This window comes from Chelonoidis abingdonii, chromosome 1, assembly GCF_003597395.2.
Source record: "Chelonoidis abingdonii isolate Lonesome George chromosome 1, CheloAbing_2.0, whole genome shotgun sequence".
In the NCBI taxonomy this organism is placed as follows: domain Eukaryota; kingdom Metazoa; phylum Chordata; order Testudines; family Testudinidae; genus Chelonoidis; species Chelonoidis abingdonii.
Genome location: NC_133769.1, coordinates 334,760,935 through 334,781,047, shown reverse-complemented (window position 1 = coordinate 334,781,047; position 20,113 = coordinate 334,760,935). Strand labels below are relative to the sequence as shown.

At 42.9% G+C, this 20,113-nt stretch overlaps 1 protein-coding gene across 1 annotated transcript in view; it reads left to right on the top strand.

Annotated features, from left to right (window-relative positions):
- RNF17 (ring finger protein 17) overlaps positions 1–20,113 on the top strand; it is a 232,475-nt gene that overhangs the window by 14,924 nt on the left and 197,438 nt on the right. Inside the window, exons 6-7 of the mRNA XM_075066159.1 lie at positions 3,268–3,323; positions 7,991–8,090. Coding sequence (XP_074922260.1) covers positions 3,268–3,323; positions 7,991–8,090 — 156 coding nt within the window. The remainder of the gene's footprint in view (positions 1–3,267; positions 3,324–7,990; positions 8,091–20,113) is intronic.

The window sequence follows — 20,113 nt, the reverse complement described above, 5'->3', positions numbered from 1 at the left end:
CGTAGTTGCAGCCCTGTTTGCCTTTCCCCGAGAACAAGAACAGATGGACAGACAAAAGGGGAGTCTTGTTTTAATTTTAAAAAGTTCTAGCTTTCCCATTGGCTCTTTTGGCCAGGTGCCCATTCACTTCCTTTTACCTATGCATAGCAGTGATACTTTTTAACCCTTTACAGGTAAAGCAAGTAGAGAAGAGCTACTAAGAGGGATTTTGTAGCTAGCCTATCAGTCTGGCAGGTGTTGCCAATCGCTGGGCAGACATAAGGCTTTTCAAACAGCCCCAATCTATTCCCCCTTGATTGGGCCTGGTGTGGCAGGGCCTGATTAGGAGTGTTTGCAGCAGCACCCTGCCACAAGCACCCATAAGGACATCACTTGAAGAAGAATAAGAAGAGGATTACTCACCCTGTGTGGTAACTGAGGTTTTTTTGAGATATTTACCTATGGATGCTGTACTACCTCCCCTCGTCCCCTCTCTTTCGAAGCCAAAGAAACATACGCTCTGTAGCAGAGAAGGAGCTGGGGGTGTTTGAAGTGCACAGTGCTATATATACATCCTGGGCACAGCGTGAAATGAGGGAGGTGGGCATGTGCAGTCTGAAATGCACTTGTCTGATCCCAGGCGCAGGGGGCATTGCCATACTTACAAGTAGAGCACCCATAGGGGGACACATCTTGAAGAACCTCAGTTACTGCACAGGGTGTGTAACCCCCATCTTCTGCAGACATAGTAATCATCCTGGAACCAGTCTCATCTCAGATATTTCTCCAGTATTTACATAATCCAGATTACTTTGGTTCTAGTACTGGAAGGTACTAATTATGTAAATCTCCCTGTGACCATCATCTGCAGTACCAATATCTTTTTCTCTGTGTGGATCTCGTCAGTCTGGTGCAACACCTCATCTGCATCTTCATCTCATGACAATAGAAGCCCTGTGTTCTAGATTTTTCTCCCAGTTTTTTCTAGACTGGTTCCTCAAAGAGACCTAAGGAGCTTTTCTTATCATAAATCCCATATTTCTCACTTTGCTATCCACCACTGCTATCATATTTAGTCACTTTGCTATCCACCACTGTGGCATCGTATGCCTCTTTCATACAGAGTGCAGTCCTGACCTTACAGGTCAGCATAGAATTCTCAGCATTTTCCTACTCTGTGTATTTGTCTAACCCATGTCTAGCAATATAGCACCTCCTTAAAAATGATTTAAGATAACACAACCATCTAACCAGGAGCTTCTCCAAGAATTCATATAAGAGGCTCATAATGAGGAAGATCTTGTGGGAAAATATGAGGATCAGCCCATTTGTCTGGCTGGTTCATCTTCATATGTAGATGACATCTGCTCCTCCCACAGTCTATCTGAAGGCCTTTCAGAACTTGCATTGACATTCCTTTTAAGTCCTTAGACGTATCCCTTGAAGTAATTCAGGGAAAGTCTCAATTTATGTATGTTCAACATCCATGCTCCCAAGACTGCTTGGCTTTTCCAAATGAGTATATCTTTCATCTTGCTACAGATTTGTGGCAGACCCATACATATATTTCAGCCATATCTAAAAGAGAAGATTGCAAATTTCAGATTCCCTGAAATGGGTTTGACTATTCTTATATATATACCTTGTCCCTGGGTCTTTAGTTGTAGACATTGCTTATGAAAATCCAAGCACTCTGTATGTCAAAACTTAGGGATATAGACCCAAAAAGATGGACCTTCTAGGGAGAAGGTGTACTCTTTGGATTCAGAAGGCCAGTTTTTGGGCTCTTTTGGCTAAGTATGACATTCTTTGTCGGGACAAGAACCTCCTAGCTGGGTATAAAGCTTCCTCAGGACATCGGGGATAAGTTCAAAGCGGTAGCCCTGAAAGGCCATTTGGTGGCAAGGACTGCATAGGAGGCTTTTTTGGGTGCTTCTGACATTGCAGCTAGGTCAGTGGCTACCACAATAACTATGCACAGATCATCATGGCTGAAAGACCACAGTCAGAAAACATCCTTTTGAGTGTTGTGAACCTTTCAACTCAAAGACCGACTAGGTGCTTCATTCTTCAAAGGACTCAAGTAACCCTTTGGTCTCTTGGCTGCTTTACTTTCTGCAGAGGAGAAAGCAGTCTAAACCTCCATCCTTCCTGAGACATAGACCTCCCTGCAGCTGTATAGACATACTATCAAAGGATTTGTGATTTTTTACAAAAAGAGACCTTCTTTCCAAAAGAAAAGACCTTCATCTACTGGCACTGCACACTCTTTTTGGGGTCAGAGGTTGCAGATTTGATGCAGTGATCAAGAGTCATGGACCAGTTTGTGGAGTCATTAACCCTTTTTTCTCCCTTTTGGCAATTGTGTTTCTTCTAATATTGTTTGTGAATGCATGAGCTGCAGTTACTACCAAGTCTTAGAATTTATCTCGCAAGGATATTCAGTTCAATTCCAGTCTGTACCAACTCTGCATCCCCTTTTCCTGTCCCTCTCAAAGATCTCACAACAAATTCATCTGTTGTTTCTAATTTCAGATGGTAACGCTTTTGTCAGGATTTCCTTTTCTAATGTCCATGAACTGGCTTTCAACTCTTGACTTGTAGGACTCTTAGTTCTATGTGGTAATCCAGTGGTTCTCAACCTTTCCAGACTACTGTACCCCTTTCAGGAGTCTGATTTGTCCTGTGTACCTCAAGTTTCACCTCCACTTAAAAACTGCTTGCTTACAAAATCAGAAATAAAAATACATAAGTATTACAGCACATTATTGTTGAAAAATTGCTTTCTCTCTCTTAGAGAATGGCAATAACTGAATGCTGCTGATAGGTAACTATATATACAAATAAATAGGCTGGGGTTTCAAGGGAATTGGTCACTGAACTCATACTTTCAGTGGAATTTGGCTGCCTGACACCCTTATACTCCATTGAAAATCCCGACCATAATCAGTTCCTCTAACACAATATGTTGCAAGGCATATTGCTATGAAATCCCAATGAAGAGTGAACAAACAATGGAAAACACTTCTTTCATGAGTAGTGATTTTTTAACTGTGATGGAGTTTTAAGGTCACTGTTGTCTGGAAACTATGCTGTTAAATGTCTAGTTACTAATGTAAATAGTAATCTCTTTAAAAGATGACCTTGGTCCAAGAAAAGGACAAGTATTTACTCTAGGTGAAATCCTGATTCCATTAAAATCAGTGGAAAGACTTCCCTTCAGAGGGACCAGGATTTCACCCTCTGATGGGAAATACTTTACTATAACCTTTCTCCTTTTTAATTTAGATGGAGATTGATGTCGAACAAGGAATTTGTATTAGAAATTCGCAAGCACTGAAAAGGTAAAACATGTATTCTTAACACCTGCTTTATTTTTCATACAGTTTGGAGCCAGAGGTGGGAAATGTTTTTAAAAACAAGTCTGTCCATCCTACTTCTCTTGTGGTAATGATTCCCAAAGTGCTTAATCGAATTTGGTTTCTTAATGCACAAATACATTCAGGATTTTTGTGTAACTAGATAGCTACATACAGTCCAGTGCAGTCAGCACACAGCTGCCTTGCTTGATCCAAAACAGAAGACAATAGGTCTTCAGCTTCTTGCTTATTAATAAATACAAGGTTGTAATGGGTAGGAGAACTCACTGTGAAGTGCAGTGAGCTGTCCAGGCTATGCTAACTGTGAGGAAAAGCAAAGGCTAACCAAGACAAAAGGGATAATTTATAATTTGTAGAACTTTGTAAGGGAAAACCCAGAAATTGTACCAGGTGCATAAAGAACATTACAAAGTATTACTACTTATAACAAACTCTAGGTTACCAACATGTTAACCTTTGCTAGCTTGTACCTGTATTCTTCCTTTCTCTATGGAGTTAATACCAAAGGCATTGTTCTCAACGAGAACAAGAGATTACTCAACAACTTTTTCTTTCTTTGGCTGTAAGTACAACTCCATTCTTGCTGCCCTGTTCTTTACATCTCTTCAGGTTGAAGTGCTCTTTAGATTCAGTGGTCTGTAGTTGTACCTCTTTTGACCAAGTTTATCTTCACTTGGTGGGCCCTCATTTGTCCATTAGGCACCTTTTGAACTGTATTCCTTCAATAAATGTTCAGTCATTCTCTCTGTTCCTATACTTTTGATCCTTTGTAGGTGGGCTTTTCATTTACAGTTTTCAGGATCTATATTTTAATCTAAAACAGGTTTTTGATCAATTCCCCTTTTCACCAATTATATTACCTTTCAATTTTTTACATTGATGCTCTCTCTCCGATATGTCTGTACATTTTATTTTCCTCTACTTCACTTTTCTGATAGTGTTTGCTCATATACCCGGGTCTATTTTTTTTTTCTGCTTCTCCCAACTTGGAGGATTCCCTTCTTTCCTCCTTCTCACTTCCCAGTCCCCTACTTTTATTCTCCTATACTTCTTATTTTATCACCTCACCTTCTCCTCCAGCTCCTGTTCATCCACTAGCTCAGCATCTAGATTCTTCTCCTTGGCTTTTTCTTGTCTAACAGCTTTTACCAACTCCCCTCTTTGGTTGGATTCCAGGCATCCTCCCAAGCTCGAGCTGCCCTCTCATTAGTTGTCTCTCTCCCCAAGACAGCATTCTTAGGTAAGGGTCAGGTTACTATAGGAGCACTCCCTTGAGTTAGGACATGGCATTGCTTATTGCAGGGATCTTCCACTATAGTGCTCCCTGTTGTCTGTTGTTCTGGTTCTCCAGTGGGCTGTCTTTGGTGGCCCAGACCTCTGGCCACACTTCAGGATTGGTCCCTGTTCTGAGTAACAAAGGACTCGAGTCTAATTGCCTGTCTTGATAAATTGGAGAATTAGTCTGAAATTAACAAGATAAAATTCAATTAAATACAAGTGCAAAGTTCTTCACTTACGAAAGAAAAATCAAGTATTCCACATTTTGTAGTTGTGTAACAGGCTAGGGTAACTAGTGCTGAAAGGAATTTTGGGGGGTTATAGCGGATCAAAAAATTGAATGAGTGAACAATATGTAAAAAAGGCTAATATAATTCTGGAGTTTATTAATAGAAGTGACATATGTAAGACATGGGAGGTAATTGTCTCACTCTTGGCGCTGATGAGACTTCAGCTGGAGTATGGCGCCCAGAATTGGACACAGCACTTTAAAAAAGATGTGGACAAACTGGAGAGAGTCCAGAGGAAAGCAACCAAAATGGAGGTTTAGAAAACTTTACCTACTCTCCCCCTCCCCCCCCAAAAAAGCCTTCTTTAGTCTTGAGAAAAGAAGAAAGAGAGGAAACCCTTCAAATATTTTAAGGGCTGTTATAAAGAGGAGGATAATCAGTTGTTCTCCATGTCCAATGAAGATAGAAGTCATAATAATGGGCTTAATCCCAAGAAGGAAGATGTAGGTTAGGTATTAGGAAAACCTTTCTAACTGTAAGGGAAGATAAGCTCTGGAAGAAGCTTTCAGGGGAATCCCCATCATTGGAGATTTTTCAGAACAGGTTAGACAAACAGTTACTAGGAATGGTTTAGGTCTGTTTGGTCCTGCCTCTGCACGGCAGGCTGGACTTCATGTTCTCTCAGGTCCCTTAGACTCACTCACACAGCCACTGTTCTGTGGACTGGATGTGGGCTTGAGAAATTCCCACTGTCCTGGTTCTATCACTTCCTCCTTTGAACAGGATTAAAACATTGCCTCATTGCTTGGCAGAAAAAAATTACTATCGTTTGCCTTTAAACTCCTAGACTCTTCAAGTTTCAAACTTTATTTGTTGGCAGGCTGCGTGGCCAAGGGCTGCATAAAAGTTATTGAAACGCTGAATAGGGCTAATAGATATTCTAGCACTAAAGCACTCTTTTGAATTCCACCTGTGACAGAAAAATAGGGAAGAAAGAAAAATGTGAGTGGTGGTGGCTGCTCTGATTCAAATATACTTAAGCTTCTGGAGACCTATTTCATACTTATTCCTAGCACCAAAGTGAACTTGTAGTGTAAATTATACTTATGCCCATTTTAAGGCCCTTTATGCTGTCAATGTGGAAGAAAGGTGGTCTTTTTAGTATATATGAGAATTAGGCCCAAAGAACTTCTGCAAACGATGCCACCCCTCTAAAGGAGTCAGAGGATCCCTTTCTTCTGACATAGATTCAGTAAAGTCATGTATTACTGAACTTGATCAGACTGTAAATCACTTCATAGACCCAAATTTCCTGCAATGAATTGAGAACACAAGAATTTTGATGTGAGACTGTTTTCAGAGGTAGTCATGTCCATCTGGTGTGGTCTCAAGTCCACCAAAAATAACAAACTGAGTGCAGGGCCAGGAACTCAACACATTCCTTTCAAGCATTCTTTTGGGGCGGTTCTATGGCCTGTGTTAGTAGGAGGTCAGATTAGATTACCATAATGTTCCTTCTTGCCTTGGAATCTGTGAAATATACACCATTCATACAAACAGGAGCCATGGAACCACCACCTGCATATCTGGTCATTGCTGCTCTTGCCTGGTACAAGAGAGTAGAGAGAACCTGATATCCCTGCTGGCAGACTGTCAATGCATCTTTTGGGAAGAATCTACTACCTCCATTTCATTTTAGTAGTCTGAATATTACTAAATCTTTCACTTGATGCTAGCGAATTTGCAAACCATCATCATCTAATCTGTTACCTTCTCAATTAATTTGTTCAGGAATCAAAAAAGACTCTCAAACATTATCTGTCATCTCTTGATATCTGGTATCCTTCTCATTAAGGCTGTAGGTCAGGGTATGGTACAGAGACAGTACTTGTTGAATTACTTCCTCCTGTCCAGTGATAAGGGAAGTATGTCTTTAATGATCAGTCATCCCACTGGGCATGTCTGTGGCATTTGATATCATTGAACACTAAGTACAAGTGCTACTATTTCAAGATGGGAAAAACAGAACTGCTGTGAAATGGTTCAGATCCTGTTCCTTGGACTAATCCTCGAGGTTCCTTTATAAGCAACTGTTCCTTCACCTCCGGTGCTTTCATTTCATTTGCAGAATGCCAGAAGTCTCAATCCTCCATCTCATGTTATCTGTATGTATAAATAATCAGTTGAACAGACTAGACAATGCATGTTGGCATGCTAGCAGTATCTGCGTGACACCAAGCTTACAGCTCATTCACATCAAATGCAAAAATCAGCATCTCCTAGGTTTTTCAGTGCTTAGCTGAAATCCACTGAAGAGCACCTAACTAAAGCTGAATCCAAGTAAGATTGAGATGAAGCGGGAAGGAAAGAAATCTAAGAACTTGTCCCCTCCGTAACATCTCCCGATCTAGTAGGAATAGGAGTGGAGAGGTTATTTTAACTTTTGTATTTGGCATTAGTGTTTATGGCTACTGGGGTACTGTGTCCAGTTCTGGTATCCACATTTCAAGAAGGCTGTTGATAAAAGTAAGAGGGTTCAGCAAAGAGCTCTGAGAATGACTAAAGGATTAGAAAACATGTCTTACAGTGATAGAGCTCCTTGAGTCTATCTATTTATCTTAACAAAGAGGTGGTTAAGTGGTGACTTGATTACAGTCTATACCTGTGTGGGGAACTAATATTTAATAATGGGCGCTTCAGTCTATCAGAGAAAGGTATAACATGATCCAGTGGCTGGAAGTTGAAGCAAGACAAATTCAGACTGGAAATGAAGCATAAATTTTTAACAATGAGAGTAATTAACCATTGGAACAATTTACCCTGGATTGTGGTAGAGTCTCCATTACAATTTTTTAAAATCATAACTGGGTGTTTTTCTAAAAAGATCTGCTCCAGGAATTATTTTGGTCAAGTTCTGTGGCCTGTGTTATGCAAGAGGTCAGACTAGATTATCACAATGCTCCCTTCTGGCCTTGGAATCTATAAGGGATATGGGGAGGAGGGAGAAAAATGTGCAAAATGAGAATCAGAATGGTCTTTAATGCATTTTTCAAAACACTATAATTTTTAAGAAATGCAATTTTTTCTGCATGACTTGTTAAATATCTTTTTTGGTAAAATTAGGAGCTACATCCCAAATGTCAAAGAGAAAAATGTTCAGTCTACTTATTCAGACTACCATCTGAATCTCAAACCAGTTTGCATTACATCAGCAGAAGACATGGTATGTAAATGTTATTTCTTCTTATAATCATTTTTATACTACTTTCATATCAAATGCTTCACTTCTCACAGTGTGCAGGCTGAAAGGCTGTAATCTTAAAGTCAGGCATCTTTGTTTGAATTTATATGTCACTGTACTACAAATAACGAAGTATTTGACAAGAATGTGATACAGATCAGGATTCCGTGCTCATCTGACTGACCAGTTGTACATTTTAGAGTTCTGTTCTTAGCTTTTAGAACCACCTGAGTCTTCCGGACCTCTAAAGTGATTGTTGTTCTTCGAGTACTTTCTCATGTAGATTCTATTCTAGGTGTGCATATGCCCACGTGCACAGTTGTCGGAGACTTTTGCCTTAGCAGTATCCATAGGGTTGGCTGTGGCGCCCCCTTGAGTGCGCTCATGTGTCAGTATATCAGGCGTTGCCGGCCCTACATCCTCTCAGTTCCTTCTTACCACTTGTGGTGGTTAGTTGGAGTGCTTTGCCTTGCATAGCAAGGGCTAGCAGTTTTGTCTCTTCTTTGAGCCTTAGGGCCTTGTAAATAGTTGTTTATAGTAGTTAATGTAAAGTAATTAAGTGTAGTTAAAGTCCCCCGTGGGGACTTCATCCCAGGCAGCGCATGCCCTGGTCTCTGGGGTTTAAGCCCTGCATGGATTGTAACAGGCCTATGCCTGTAAGTAATCCCCACAGCAGCTGCCTCAAGTACTTGGGGGAATCATATGTGAAGGACAAGTATCGTATCTGTAAAAATTTTTGACCCAGGACTCATAAAGAGCGGGATATTCATTTGAGGGCTTTCTTCATGGAGTCTGCCCTCTGTCTGGCTTCCGAGCCATCCTGCCAAGACTCGACTCCTACTACCTCGGCCTCGGTGTGCAGTGCACACCGGGCTCTGCCCAGCATCGCTCCCTGTCACCGGTGACCAGAAAGAGAACTCAATTTATGGCACTGCCCTTTGACCTCTTATCGGCTCCGAGGGTGTTAACGAAATCGCACCAGTGGCTGCTTACCTGAAACATCGAAAGGTCCAGGTCTTCCCATATTTTGATGACTGGCTCATCAAGGGCAGGTCTCAGGAACAAATTCAGAGTAGCCTTGATCTAGTTGTTCCATCTGCTGTGACCTGAGCCTGTTAATAAACAAGCAAAAATCCACCTTAATGCTGGTCCAACAAATAGCTTTCATTGGGGCAGTTCTTGACTCCATGCAAGCCAGAGCCTTTCTTCCAGAAACGTGATTTCAGGCCATGTCAGAACTGATCTCCCATGTGAAGAACCACCCACTCACCATGGCCCGCACCTGCCTGTGGTGGTTAGGACACATGGCCACATGCACATACATGGTCAGTCATGCCCGTCTCCATCTTCAGCCTCTGCAAGCGTATCTGGTGTTGGTCTACATTCCCAACAGGCACCCAGGTAGTCAGGATGCCAGATCACATCCAGTCATCCTTGGATTGGTGATTGGATGTAGGTCTGGTGTTGGAGGGAGTTCCCTTCGCGGCCCCATCCATGTCACGGACCCTGGTCTCCAGTGCTTCGGACCTGGGCTGGGGAGCCCATCTGGGTGAGCTAAGCACCCAGGGCTGCTTGTTGTGGGACAATCTGGCCCTCCATATCAATGTTAGGGAGCTCAGAAAAGTTCACCTGGCCTACAAAGCTTTCTTGCCCCACCTAAAGGGCAAGGTGCTGCAGATCTTGACGAACAATACTGCTGCGATGTATTACGTCAACAGGCAGGGCGGAGCCACGTTGTTGACCCTTTGCCAAGAAGCTCTCAGCCTCTGGAATTTTTGTGTGTGGCATGCCATTCATTTGGTAGCCAAATACCTGCCTGGAACCAAAAATGTCTTAGCCGATCACCTCAGCAGGACCTTCTCTTTTCACCACGAGTGGTTACTCCATCCGGAGGTGGTTGGCATAATCTTTCAGAGGTTGGAGACTCCACAGGTGGACCTGTTCACATCCAGGCAGAACAAGAAATGCCACGTGTTTTTGTTGGTTCTTGGGAGATGGACAGGGGCTCCTTATCAGATGCGTTTCTTATCCCGTGGTCAGAGGCTCTGACGTACCAGTGCTGTTGATTCACAGGATCCCTGTGAAGATCAAGCAAGACAGTGCAAGAATTATCCTAATAGCCTCAGCATGGCCTTGCCAGTGCTGGTTTGGCACATTGTTGAATCTTTCAGTAACCGCCCCACTACAGCTACTCCTCTGGCTGGACCTGTTGTCCCAGAACACGGCAGCCTTCTGCACCCAAATCTGGAGGTGCTGCACTTGACAGTGTAGCTGCTGCATGACTAAACATGGACAAATGGGAATGCTTAGCCAATGTTCAGCAGGTCTTTCTTGGTAGCAAGAAGCCCTCCACCAGAGCGACTTACCTGGCCAAATGAAAAAGCTTCACATGCTGGACCTCGGAACAGCATATCCACGTCTCGCTGCAGGAGATCTTGAATTACCTGCTGCACCTCAAACTCCAAGGTTTGTCCATGGCATCAGTTAAGGTTTACCTGGCTGCTATCTGACTTTCCACCCTCCATTTCAAGGCAGTTTGATCTTCTCATGACATGACAGCCTGGTTTTTGAAAGGTCTTGAGCATCTTTACCTACGCGTCTGGGATCCTGTTCCTCCGTGGGACCTGAATCTCATGCTGTTGAGGCTCATGGGACCTCCTTTTGAGCCTCTAGCTTCCTGCTGTTTCCTGCTTCTCTCCTGGAAGGTTTCGTTCCTGGTTGCGATAACATCGGCCCGCGGGGTGTCAGGGCACTTAACTTTGGAGCCGCCCTATGTGGTTTCCTACAAGGATATAGTCCAGCTGTGACTGCACCTAGCATTTCTGCCCCGGTCATTTCCCGGTTTCATACAGGTCAGGACATACACTTACCCATCTTTTTTCCAAAGGCTCATACGTCACATGAGTGCAGGCTACATATCTTGGATGTCGGAAGGGTGCTGGCCTTCTACATAGATAGAACAAAGCCATTCCGTAAGTCAACGCAGTTGTTCGTTGTGGTGGCAGACAGAATGAAAGGTCTTCCAGTGTCTGCTCAGAGGATTTCGTCCTGGATCACAGCCTGCATCCGCTACTGCTATGAACTGGTGAAGGTGCCTGTGACAGCACACTCAAATAGGCCACTGACAATGCTTGTCCCCTTCCTGGCACAAGTACCAATGAAATAGATCTGTAGAGCCGCTATCTGATTGTCCAGCCACATGTTCGCGTCTCATTATGCGCTTACCCAGCAAGCTTGAGACAACGCTGAATTTAGCAGAGCAATGCTGCAAACTGCAAAACTGTTAACTCTGAGCCCACCTCCATGGATACTGCATATGAGTCACCTAGAATGGTATTGACATGAGCAGGCACTTGAAGAAAAAACGGTTACCTACCTTTTGTAACTGTTGTTCTTCAAGATATGTTGCTCATGTGCATTCCATTATCCTCCTGTCCCTCTGTCAGAGTTGCTGGCAAGAAGGAACTGAGAGTGCGTAGGGTCGGCGGTGCCTGATATGCCGACGCATGAGCACGGCACTTTAGGGTTGGCCATGGTGCCCTCCAGATACTGCTAATGTAAAAATCTCCGCACACGTGGGCATGCACACGCCTAGAATGTAATGGACATGAGCAACACAGCTTGAAAAACAACAGTTACGAAAGGTAGTGTCAAAGTTAGACTCAGGACTCGCAGTTTGTCAGACCACTCTGTTTTATTAACACAGCGCTCTGCTAATACACCCAAATAATGTGAGCACCATACAAGACACACACTATCTTATTTATACAGATACAAAGGGGGGGAGCACTTAGCAGGATAACAAAGGAAGCAGAATCTGATAAGTTTACCTGGGCTAGCCATGCATATCTTATTTCCTTACTAACTAGTACCGATCTTCTGTTAATGTTTCACCACTAGCACCCCTGTTTATGCCTAATGTTTCTTTTCCTGGCACCTGTATTTTAACATTTCTTATTTCTGCTTAAAGGTACATACAACATTTCTTTAATTCATTCTTATTTTTACAATATAATTCATTCTACTTTCACAGTAGGTAACTGTTTTTTCTGAGTAAACAAATGGAAAACATTTAAAAAAAAAAACAACCATCACCACACACAGCAGCACCTTTACAAATAGTGTAGTTTTGTCATGGCTAGAAGTGCTTATCTTGTATGTTTTCAGGCTGTTGAGCTAAGCAGAGAGGTTGCATGGTGTGTGTCTTCTTAAAAATGCTGTTAACTTTTCTCAACTGATTGTTCCTCTGCATTAGGTGTATGCGGTCCACACTAAATGTACTGTGTTCTTGAACAATTTTAAAATATGACAAAGCTGAACTGTATCTAGTGCATTTATCCTCTTATTTGGGCAATATTCATGCACATCTCCCTTCTTGGAAGATGCTTAGCTTGTATGGTGGGGCTGAGTGTTCACTCTCTCTTTTGTGCCATGGGCTGAGATCTTACAGTTTACATGTAGGTGGGTGATGGTGGTTTTATTTTGGGAGCAACTATAGGAGTCATACAAGGTCTACCTCATTTGACCCCCTCCCTCCGCTTTGTTGGGGTGTTTTGTTCTCCAGGTTACTGGTTCTGTGAACATTGACATAATTGCCAACACAAGTAAGAGATCAGGTTTCAAGCACTCTTTTTCTTGGAAACACACAAATACAGTCATAGTGCTGGCCTCCTGATTAGGAAGGATGTTGAGTGCACAGTTTTGAGGGAAAGGTATAAGGCTACTAAGTGTAAAAACTGGTCTATGCTAGAAAAATAAATCAATCCATGGATGTTGCTCCAGGGTATGGAAAAATCTACATCCCCGAGCAATGTAGTTAAGCTGACCTAAATCACTGTGTAGACATTGCTAGGCCAACGTAAGAATTTTTCTGTCAGCCTTCTTGGGGAGGTGGATTACCTGTGCTGACAGGAGATTTCTTCCTGTTGGTGGTGCCTACACTGAAGTGCTACAGCGGCATAGCTGCAGCACTGCAGCTGCACTGCTGTAGAATTTCAACTGTAGACAAGCCCTAATAAAAGAATAACAAGTGACTTCAGCTACCAGGATATAAATTGGTTCCTCTTCTGGAAAGGGGAAAGAAGACTCAGTTTTTACTTAGACATAATTTTAAAAGATACAGCCTAAGACAATTCTTTTGTATATTTTTAATTTAAGATAAATATAAACAAATTGAGCTCATTGCTACAGAGGGGAAAATGTAGTGTTGCTTTCCTCATTTCTTTAGAATCTTAAATCTGTATTACTAATTAAAAAAATTGTTGAAGTTTCTTAGGGATCTCATCCCATTTAATACCTTCTAGGCCTCCACATGTGTTAGAGGGCATGTGCATGGCTGCAGTAAACACTGCTGGTCACGGTAAGGTTCTAGATGGACTGCAGGCCTGGTGCAGAGGCGAGTCACCAGGGGAGTTGGTGGGGGGAATGTTGAAATGAGCCCGGCCTTCTCTCACCCTGCAGCAACCGTTCCTGTCCCAGTAAGCTGGGCCCCACTCTAGGCTTTGCAACCTGGTGCCTGGGGTCACAGTGTCGGTCATGTTTGACTTGGCTGCCCCTTTGTCATGGGCAGCTGGGCCAAACCTGGGCAAGGCTGCAACCCTGTCCTCCAGATTGCAATGCCCAGAGTGGGGAGCTGGGCCCAGACAGGAGCTGCTTCTGCAGGGTGAATGTGGTGTTATGCTACTTTATGAAGTGTACGCTGTTTTATACGAAGACTTATTAATTAACGTTTGAAATATAACATGTTAGTAGCGGCTGTGTTGCTGATCACTGTGCTGTGTCCTGGCTCTGCGTTGCTCTGAGTTTCTGCAGGATGTCTGACTACTAGTTCCTGGGTTAGTGACCCAATCTTTCCATGTATATGAATTAGTCTGTTAGAATATTCAACACTTCCTTCTTTTTTTAAAACACAGTCAGCCAAGTGAAACAATAACCTAGTGGTTCATATAGTGGTGAGATGTGATTCCCCTGCTGCTTAGTAGTTTTCAATTAGTCTCTTTGGGTTTTTGTGCCATTCTGCCTCAACATGTTCTCATCTCCATTGAGACACTGTGCTCCCTTAGAGTACTGGAGCAACATCAGGTTCCTGTGGTCATGACAGTGTGTTTCCCAGTTAATTAACCTGGGTATCTGATGGTCTTGTCTGTTAAACTACAAGGGAAGGGGACCTCAGTAAGCTATATCACTTTTGTGTGTGTCAGTGTTACTACCAGGGTATGTCTAGTTTGATGTAGGTGTAAGGGACCAGAGTATTGGTAGTCTGGGCTGGTGTCACCAAGTCAAGGACGGTCACGAGGTGGTAGTCAGAGCACAGTGATCTGAGTAATCACTAGAGCTGTGATCAGTGGGCAAGAGTCAGAGTCAGAGATCAGAGGTGCCTTTTGATTCCAGGCTGGTAGCTAAGAGTCAGGTTCAGAGTCAGTCTGGTATTGGAGACTGGAGATCAGTATGCAAATTGAGGTGTGGCATCGTAGCAAGCCAGAAGTCTGTGGTTGCCCAGGCAGCTTCCTGGGACACACTCTCTTGTCTAAATAGTGAGCCACGGGTCAATCAAAAGGTCACAGGGTACTGTTGCTCTAGACACTTTTGGTGGCCGCCTAGTGGTGACATGGTAACATCAGCTACCCCAGACTCTGTAGACCTGAATTGTAGTCCTGCAGATCCTTACACTACGTGGTTTTACTGATAAGTCCTGAATTACATGTGTTGATTGCTCATAGGGACGTTGTAGTAAAAGATGCTTACAGATCTGTCTCTATAAATATTCTTGCTTTTGTTTTGGTCTCACATGCCCTTGGAGGAACCAGATGAATCCTCTTATCTTTATCTCCCCTAAAACCATTATTTCAAATTTCAGCAGATGCTCCATGGCATAGTTCCCTCAAGTGCACTGTGATTTTGTTATAGTGGGACTTTTTATGCCCTTACTACTTTCCCGTCTGCTTCTGTTTGTGCATTTTGTTCCTGAGCTGCACTCCATTTAATCTTCAGCTGAGGAAGTATCGTTTATATCTGACATCTCACCAGAAGCTCTGCAGGTAACTTACTATGATTTAATGGTGCTGCTCTGTAATTTAGCAATGCAACAAGAGGATCTTCCTTTGCATGTATTTCTTTTTTTAATAGTCTCAACTATTTTTACACTATATTATGCAAATCCATTTCCCTTTGGATACCTAGGACTAGAAGTAATACGTTAAAACCCTTACTTCTCTGCAGAAGTCGTGAAGTCTGTTCTTGAACACTGAGAGCCATTGTCAGTCTTAACTACTTGTGGAATCCCAAACCTAGCAGAAATAGCATTGAGTTTCTACATGACCTGGTTGGATGTGACCTCGGTCGATATTTCTGCCTCTGGGTAGTTTGGTTATATTTGATGCATACTTATAGTCTACCTTCTAGGGCAAGGGTTGCCAGCCTGTGGCTTCAGAGCCGCATGCAGCTCTTCATAGGTCAATATGCAGCTCCTTGCATACATGCTGACTCTAAGGCTGGAGCTACAGCTGCTAACTTTCCAATGTGCTGTGGGGTGCTCACTGCTCAGCTCCCTGCTCTGCCCCTGGTCCTGCCACCACTCCGCTCCTTCCTCCGAGCCTACCATGCCCTTGCTCCTCCCGCCTCTCCACCAGAGCACACTGTAAAACAGCTGATTACAGCGGGCGGGAGGCATGAGGAGGGAGGGGGAGGCACTGATTGGCGGGGCTGGCTGTGGGTGGGAGGTGCTGGGGGCTGGAGGGTGTAGCGGATGGGGATTGCTGACATTACTGTGGCTCTTTGGCAATGTTCATTGGTAAGTTCTGGCTCCTTCTCAGGCTCAGGTTGGCCACCCCTGTTCTAGGGTAAAGATCTCTACACCCACTCACCAGCTGACACGTGCATATTTAATATTGGTCCTTTGGGTATGGCTGGCCTGTGGGTTTGGCATGTGGCATAAATATTTACCAATCAGTGATGTACTTATTCATGCTTAGCCAATAGAGTGCTTCCCATGCCTTTCTTTGCACTTCTCTATGCCCAAGTGACCTCCATGAATGGCCTTTACCTTGTTTTTTTTCTGAGTTCAGGTGGAATCCCAATGCTCTTACCTATGAGAAGGACATATTCAACCATAGACAGCTCATGGCTGAGGGGAACGTGCTGTTTTAGGCATGAATTGTTTCCTCTGTCAGAGTGTAGAGTATGACTCATGGGCAGCAGCATCTCATCCTTCATTTAGCGCTTTTAGCTTTGACCATGAGTGAGGTAAAGTGGGGTCCTGAATATTTTACCATGTTGATGTGTGTGTGTGTCTCTCTCTCTCTGTCTAGAGAGAGACACACACAAACACACATTCCCCCTCCCTCCCTCCCTCCCCGCAGTTTCTGGATCTTCAGTTCTCAGATTCATCCCAGATCCTGGGTAGGGTATTTACCACAATTTAAACAATTTCCTGGAGTGAATTCAATGGTATAGTCATATTTTTAGAAGCTTTATTAGAAGTCTTTGAATTCTAGGTGGTGCCTTCCACAGGTCCTTTTTTGCAATGGCTGTCAATGGTTTATGACCAGTTTCAATTACAAAAGATATTCTATACATGTTGTGACAAGTGTCACAGCCAAATGCAATTCCCAGGGTTTTCTTTTCAGTCTATGTGTATTTGTACTCTATTTGCGAAAGCTCTCTAGGCATATGCTTACTAGACTCCAGCCACGGCCTTTCTTTTGGAGTTGCACTAAACCTTTTCAGTATCTGTGGTATCTTTGTAGGGCATATGTCATGTCACATGAGCTCCCACACTACAATATTTAAGTAACATTTTCAGTTTGTTGTCTTAATTTCATGCTGTCTAGTCCAGTTTGTTCCATACCATTAAGTAATAGTTTTCTCATATTTATCATCCGGGTTATGAATTTCCCTACCCAGGTCACCATACCTGTACACCATTGTAAATCTTTTTTTTGCTTTGGCTTTGGTATTCTAAGGATGGCTTGTACTTCTGCTGGATCTGGCTTGGCACCACTTTCTAACAGAATTTTCCCCAAATAGAGAAGTTCTGTCTTTGTGAACACGTACTTTTTCTTCAACTCCAAGCTCCAAGGCAGCAGGGAGGAGCAGCACATGGCAGTGGGGGGAGGGACAGCTGAACTGCTTGTAATTGGTAGCCTGTTGGCTGGTTGCTGCACAGGGAACTTAGGGGAGCAGGGAGCTGATGGGGGGGGCTGCTGGTCTACCCTGGTTCCAAGCCCCCATCAGCTAGCTACAACGGGCTGCTCTTCCTGCAAGCAGTGGATAAAGCAGGTGGCTGCCAAACAACGTTATAAGGGAGCATAGCACAACTTTAAATGTGCATGTTCCCTAATCAGCAATGAAATGACATTAACCAGGATGACTTTAAGTAAGAGTTACTCTATACCCCAAATTTAAAAATGTGGTAAGAGAACCAAAAAAGTGGCTAAACAACAAAGTAAAAGAAGCAGTGAGAGGCAAAAAGGCATCCTTTAAAAAGTGGAAGTTAAATCCTATTGAGGAAAATAGCATAAACTCTGGCAAATGAAGTGTAAAAATATAATTAGGAAGGCCAAAAAGGAATTTGAAGAACAGCTAGCCAAAGACTCAAAGTAATAGCAAATTTTTTTTTATGTACATCAGACGTAGCAAGCCTACTAAACAACCAGTGGAGCCACTGGATGATCGAGATGCCAAAGGAGCACTCAAGGATGATAAGGCTATTGCGGAGAAGCTAAATGAATTCTTTGCATTGGTCTTTACAGCTGAGGATATGTGGGAGATTCCTAAACCTGAGCCACTCTTTTTAGGTGACAAATCTGAGGAACTCTCCCAGATTGAGGTGTCGATCAGAAGTGGTTTTGGAACAAATTGATAAATTTAACAGCAATAAGTCACCAGTAACAGATGGTATTCACCCAAGAATTCTGAAGAAACTCAAATGTCAAATTGCAGAACTTCTAACTGTGGTTTGTAACCTATCATTTAAAGCAGCTTCTTTACCAAATAACTGGATGATAGCTAATGTAATAACAATTTTTAAAGAAGTCTCCAGAGGTGACTCTGGCAATTACAGGCCAGTAAGCCTGACTTCAGTACCGGGTAAACTGGTTGAAACTATATTAAAGAACAGAATTGTCAGACATACAGATGAATATAATTTGTTGGGGAAGAGTCAACAGGGTTTTTGTAAAGGGAAATCATGCCTCACCAATCTACTAGAATTCTTTGGGGGCGGGGGGGGTCCACAAGCATGTGGACAAGGGGGATCCACTGGATATGTATACTTAGATTTCCAGAAAGCTTTTGACAGGGTCCCTCACCAAAGGCTCTTTGGCAAAGTAAGCCGTCATGGGAATATGAGGGAAAGTCCTCTCATGGATTAGTGACTGGTTAAAAGATAGGAAACAAAAGGTAGGAATAAATGGTCAAGTTTTCAGAATGGTGAGAAGTAAATAGTGATGTCTTCCAGGGTTCTGTACTGGGGTCAGTACTATTCAACATATTCATAAATGATCTGGAAAAAAGGGGTAAATACTGAGGTGGCAAAAATTGCAGACGATGATAAACTATTCAAGATAATTAAGTCCAAAGCAGACTGCGAAGAGCTACAGCAGGATCTCACAAAACTAGGTGACTGAATTTCATCTCCCATTTTGTTGCCCAATGTTGATAAATGCAAAGTAATGCATGTTGAAAAGCATAATCCCAACTATAAATATAAAACGATGGGGTTTAAATTAGCTGTTACCACTCAAAGAGATCTTGTAGTCAGTTAAGGATAGTTCTCTGAAAACATCCACTCAACGTGCAGCAGCAGTCAAAAAAGCGAACAGAATGTTGGGCATCATTAAGGGATAGATAATAAAACAGAAAATATCATAATGCCTTTATATAAATCCATGGTACACCCACATCTTGAATACTGCATGCAGATTTGGTCGCCTCATCTCAAAAAAGATGTATTTGAATTGGAAAAAGTTCAGAAAAGGCAACAAAAATGATTAGGAGTATGGAATGGCTTCCGTATTAGGGGAGATGAATAAGACTGGGACTTTTCAGCTTGGAAAAGAGACGACTAAGGGGGCATATGATAGAGGTTTATAAAATCATGACTGGGGTGGAGAAAATAAATAAGGAAGTGTTGTTTACTCCTCATTCCCAAGTATTAGATATCACCAAATGAAATGAATAGGCAGCAGGTTTAAAGCAAACAAAACGACGTATTATCTTCACACAACAGACAGTCAACCAGTGGAACTACGTGCCAGAGGATGTTGTGTGACATGCGCAGTGCTACAACAGGTTCAAAAAGAACTACGACTAAATTCCATTGGAGGATGTGTCCATCAATGGCTATTAGCCAGGATGGTCAGAGGATAGTGACCCAGCCTCTGTTTGCCAGAAAGCTGGAGACAAGGCGTCATGGGATTGAGATATCTTTGATAATTACCTGTTCTGTCATTCTTCTGAAGTACTGACATTGGCCGCGTCAAAAGTCCTTGGTCTGAGTCTAGTATTGGCTGTTCTAAATGTTTTTATCCCACTTTCCTTTTGTACTATACTGGTGAGTGCACCCGCTCATAGGCACTGGCGTCCTCGCTGGCCCAGGGGTACTCAAGCTTCCAGCTCTGCCAGGCCCTTTTCCAAGTCCCTACCCTTCCACGTTCCTGCCACAGTTCTGCCCCCAGTCCCTTAGCATGCGTCATTAACAATAGTTAAGGTTTCATGCCATCTTTTAACCCCTAAAGGGTAAGAAGCTCCGTAAATCTGGCTGATCACCTGACAGGAGGACCATAAGGGGACAAGATACTTTCAAAATCTTGGTGGAGGGAAGTCCTTTTTCGTTGTGCCTTTGTTTGGGGGGTTGTTGCTCTTGGAATAAAACGTCATCCAGCGCTCTCCAAATCTTCGGAATCAGTCTCTCATGTTTTAACCTTGTAAAGTAACAAGGCCAGAAAGAATGTGTAAGTCTTATTTTTGTTTTCTCAACTTGTAAATGTTCCTTTTTGCTGAGAGGA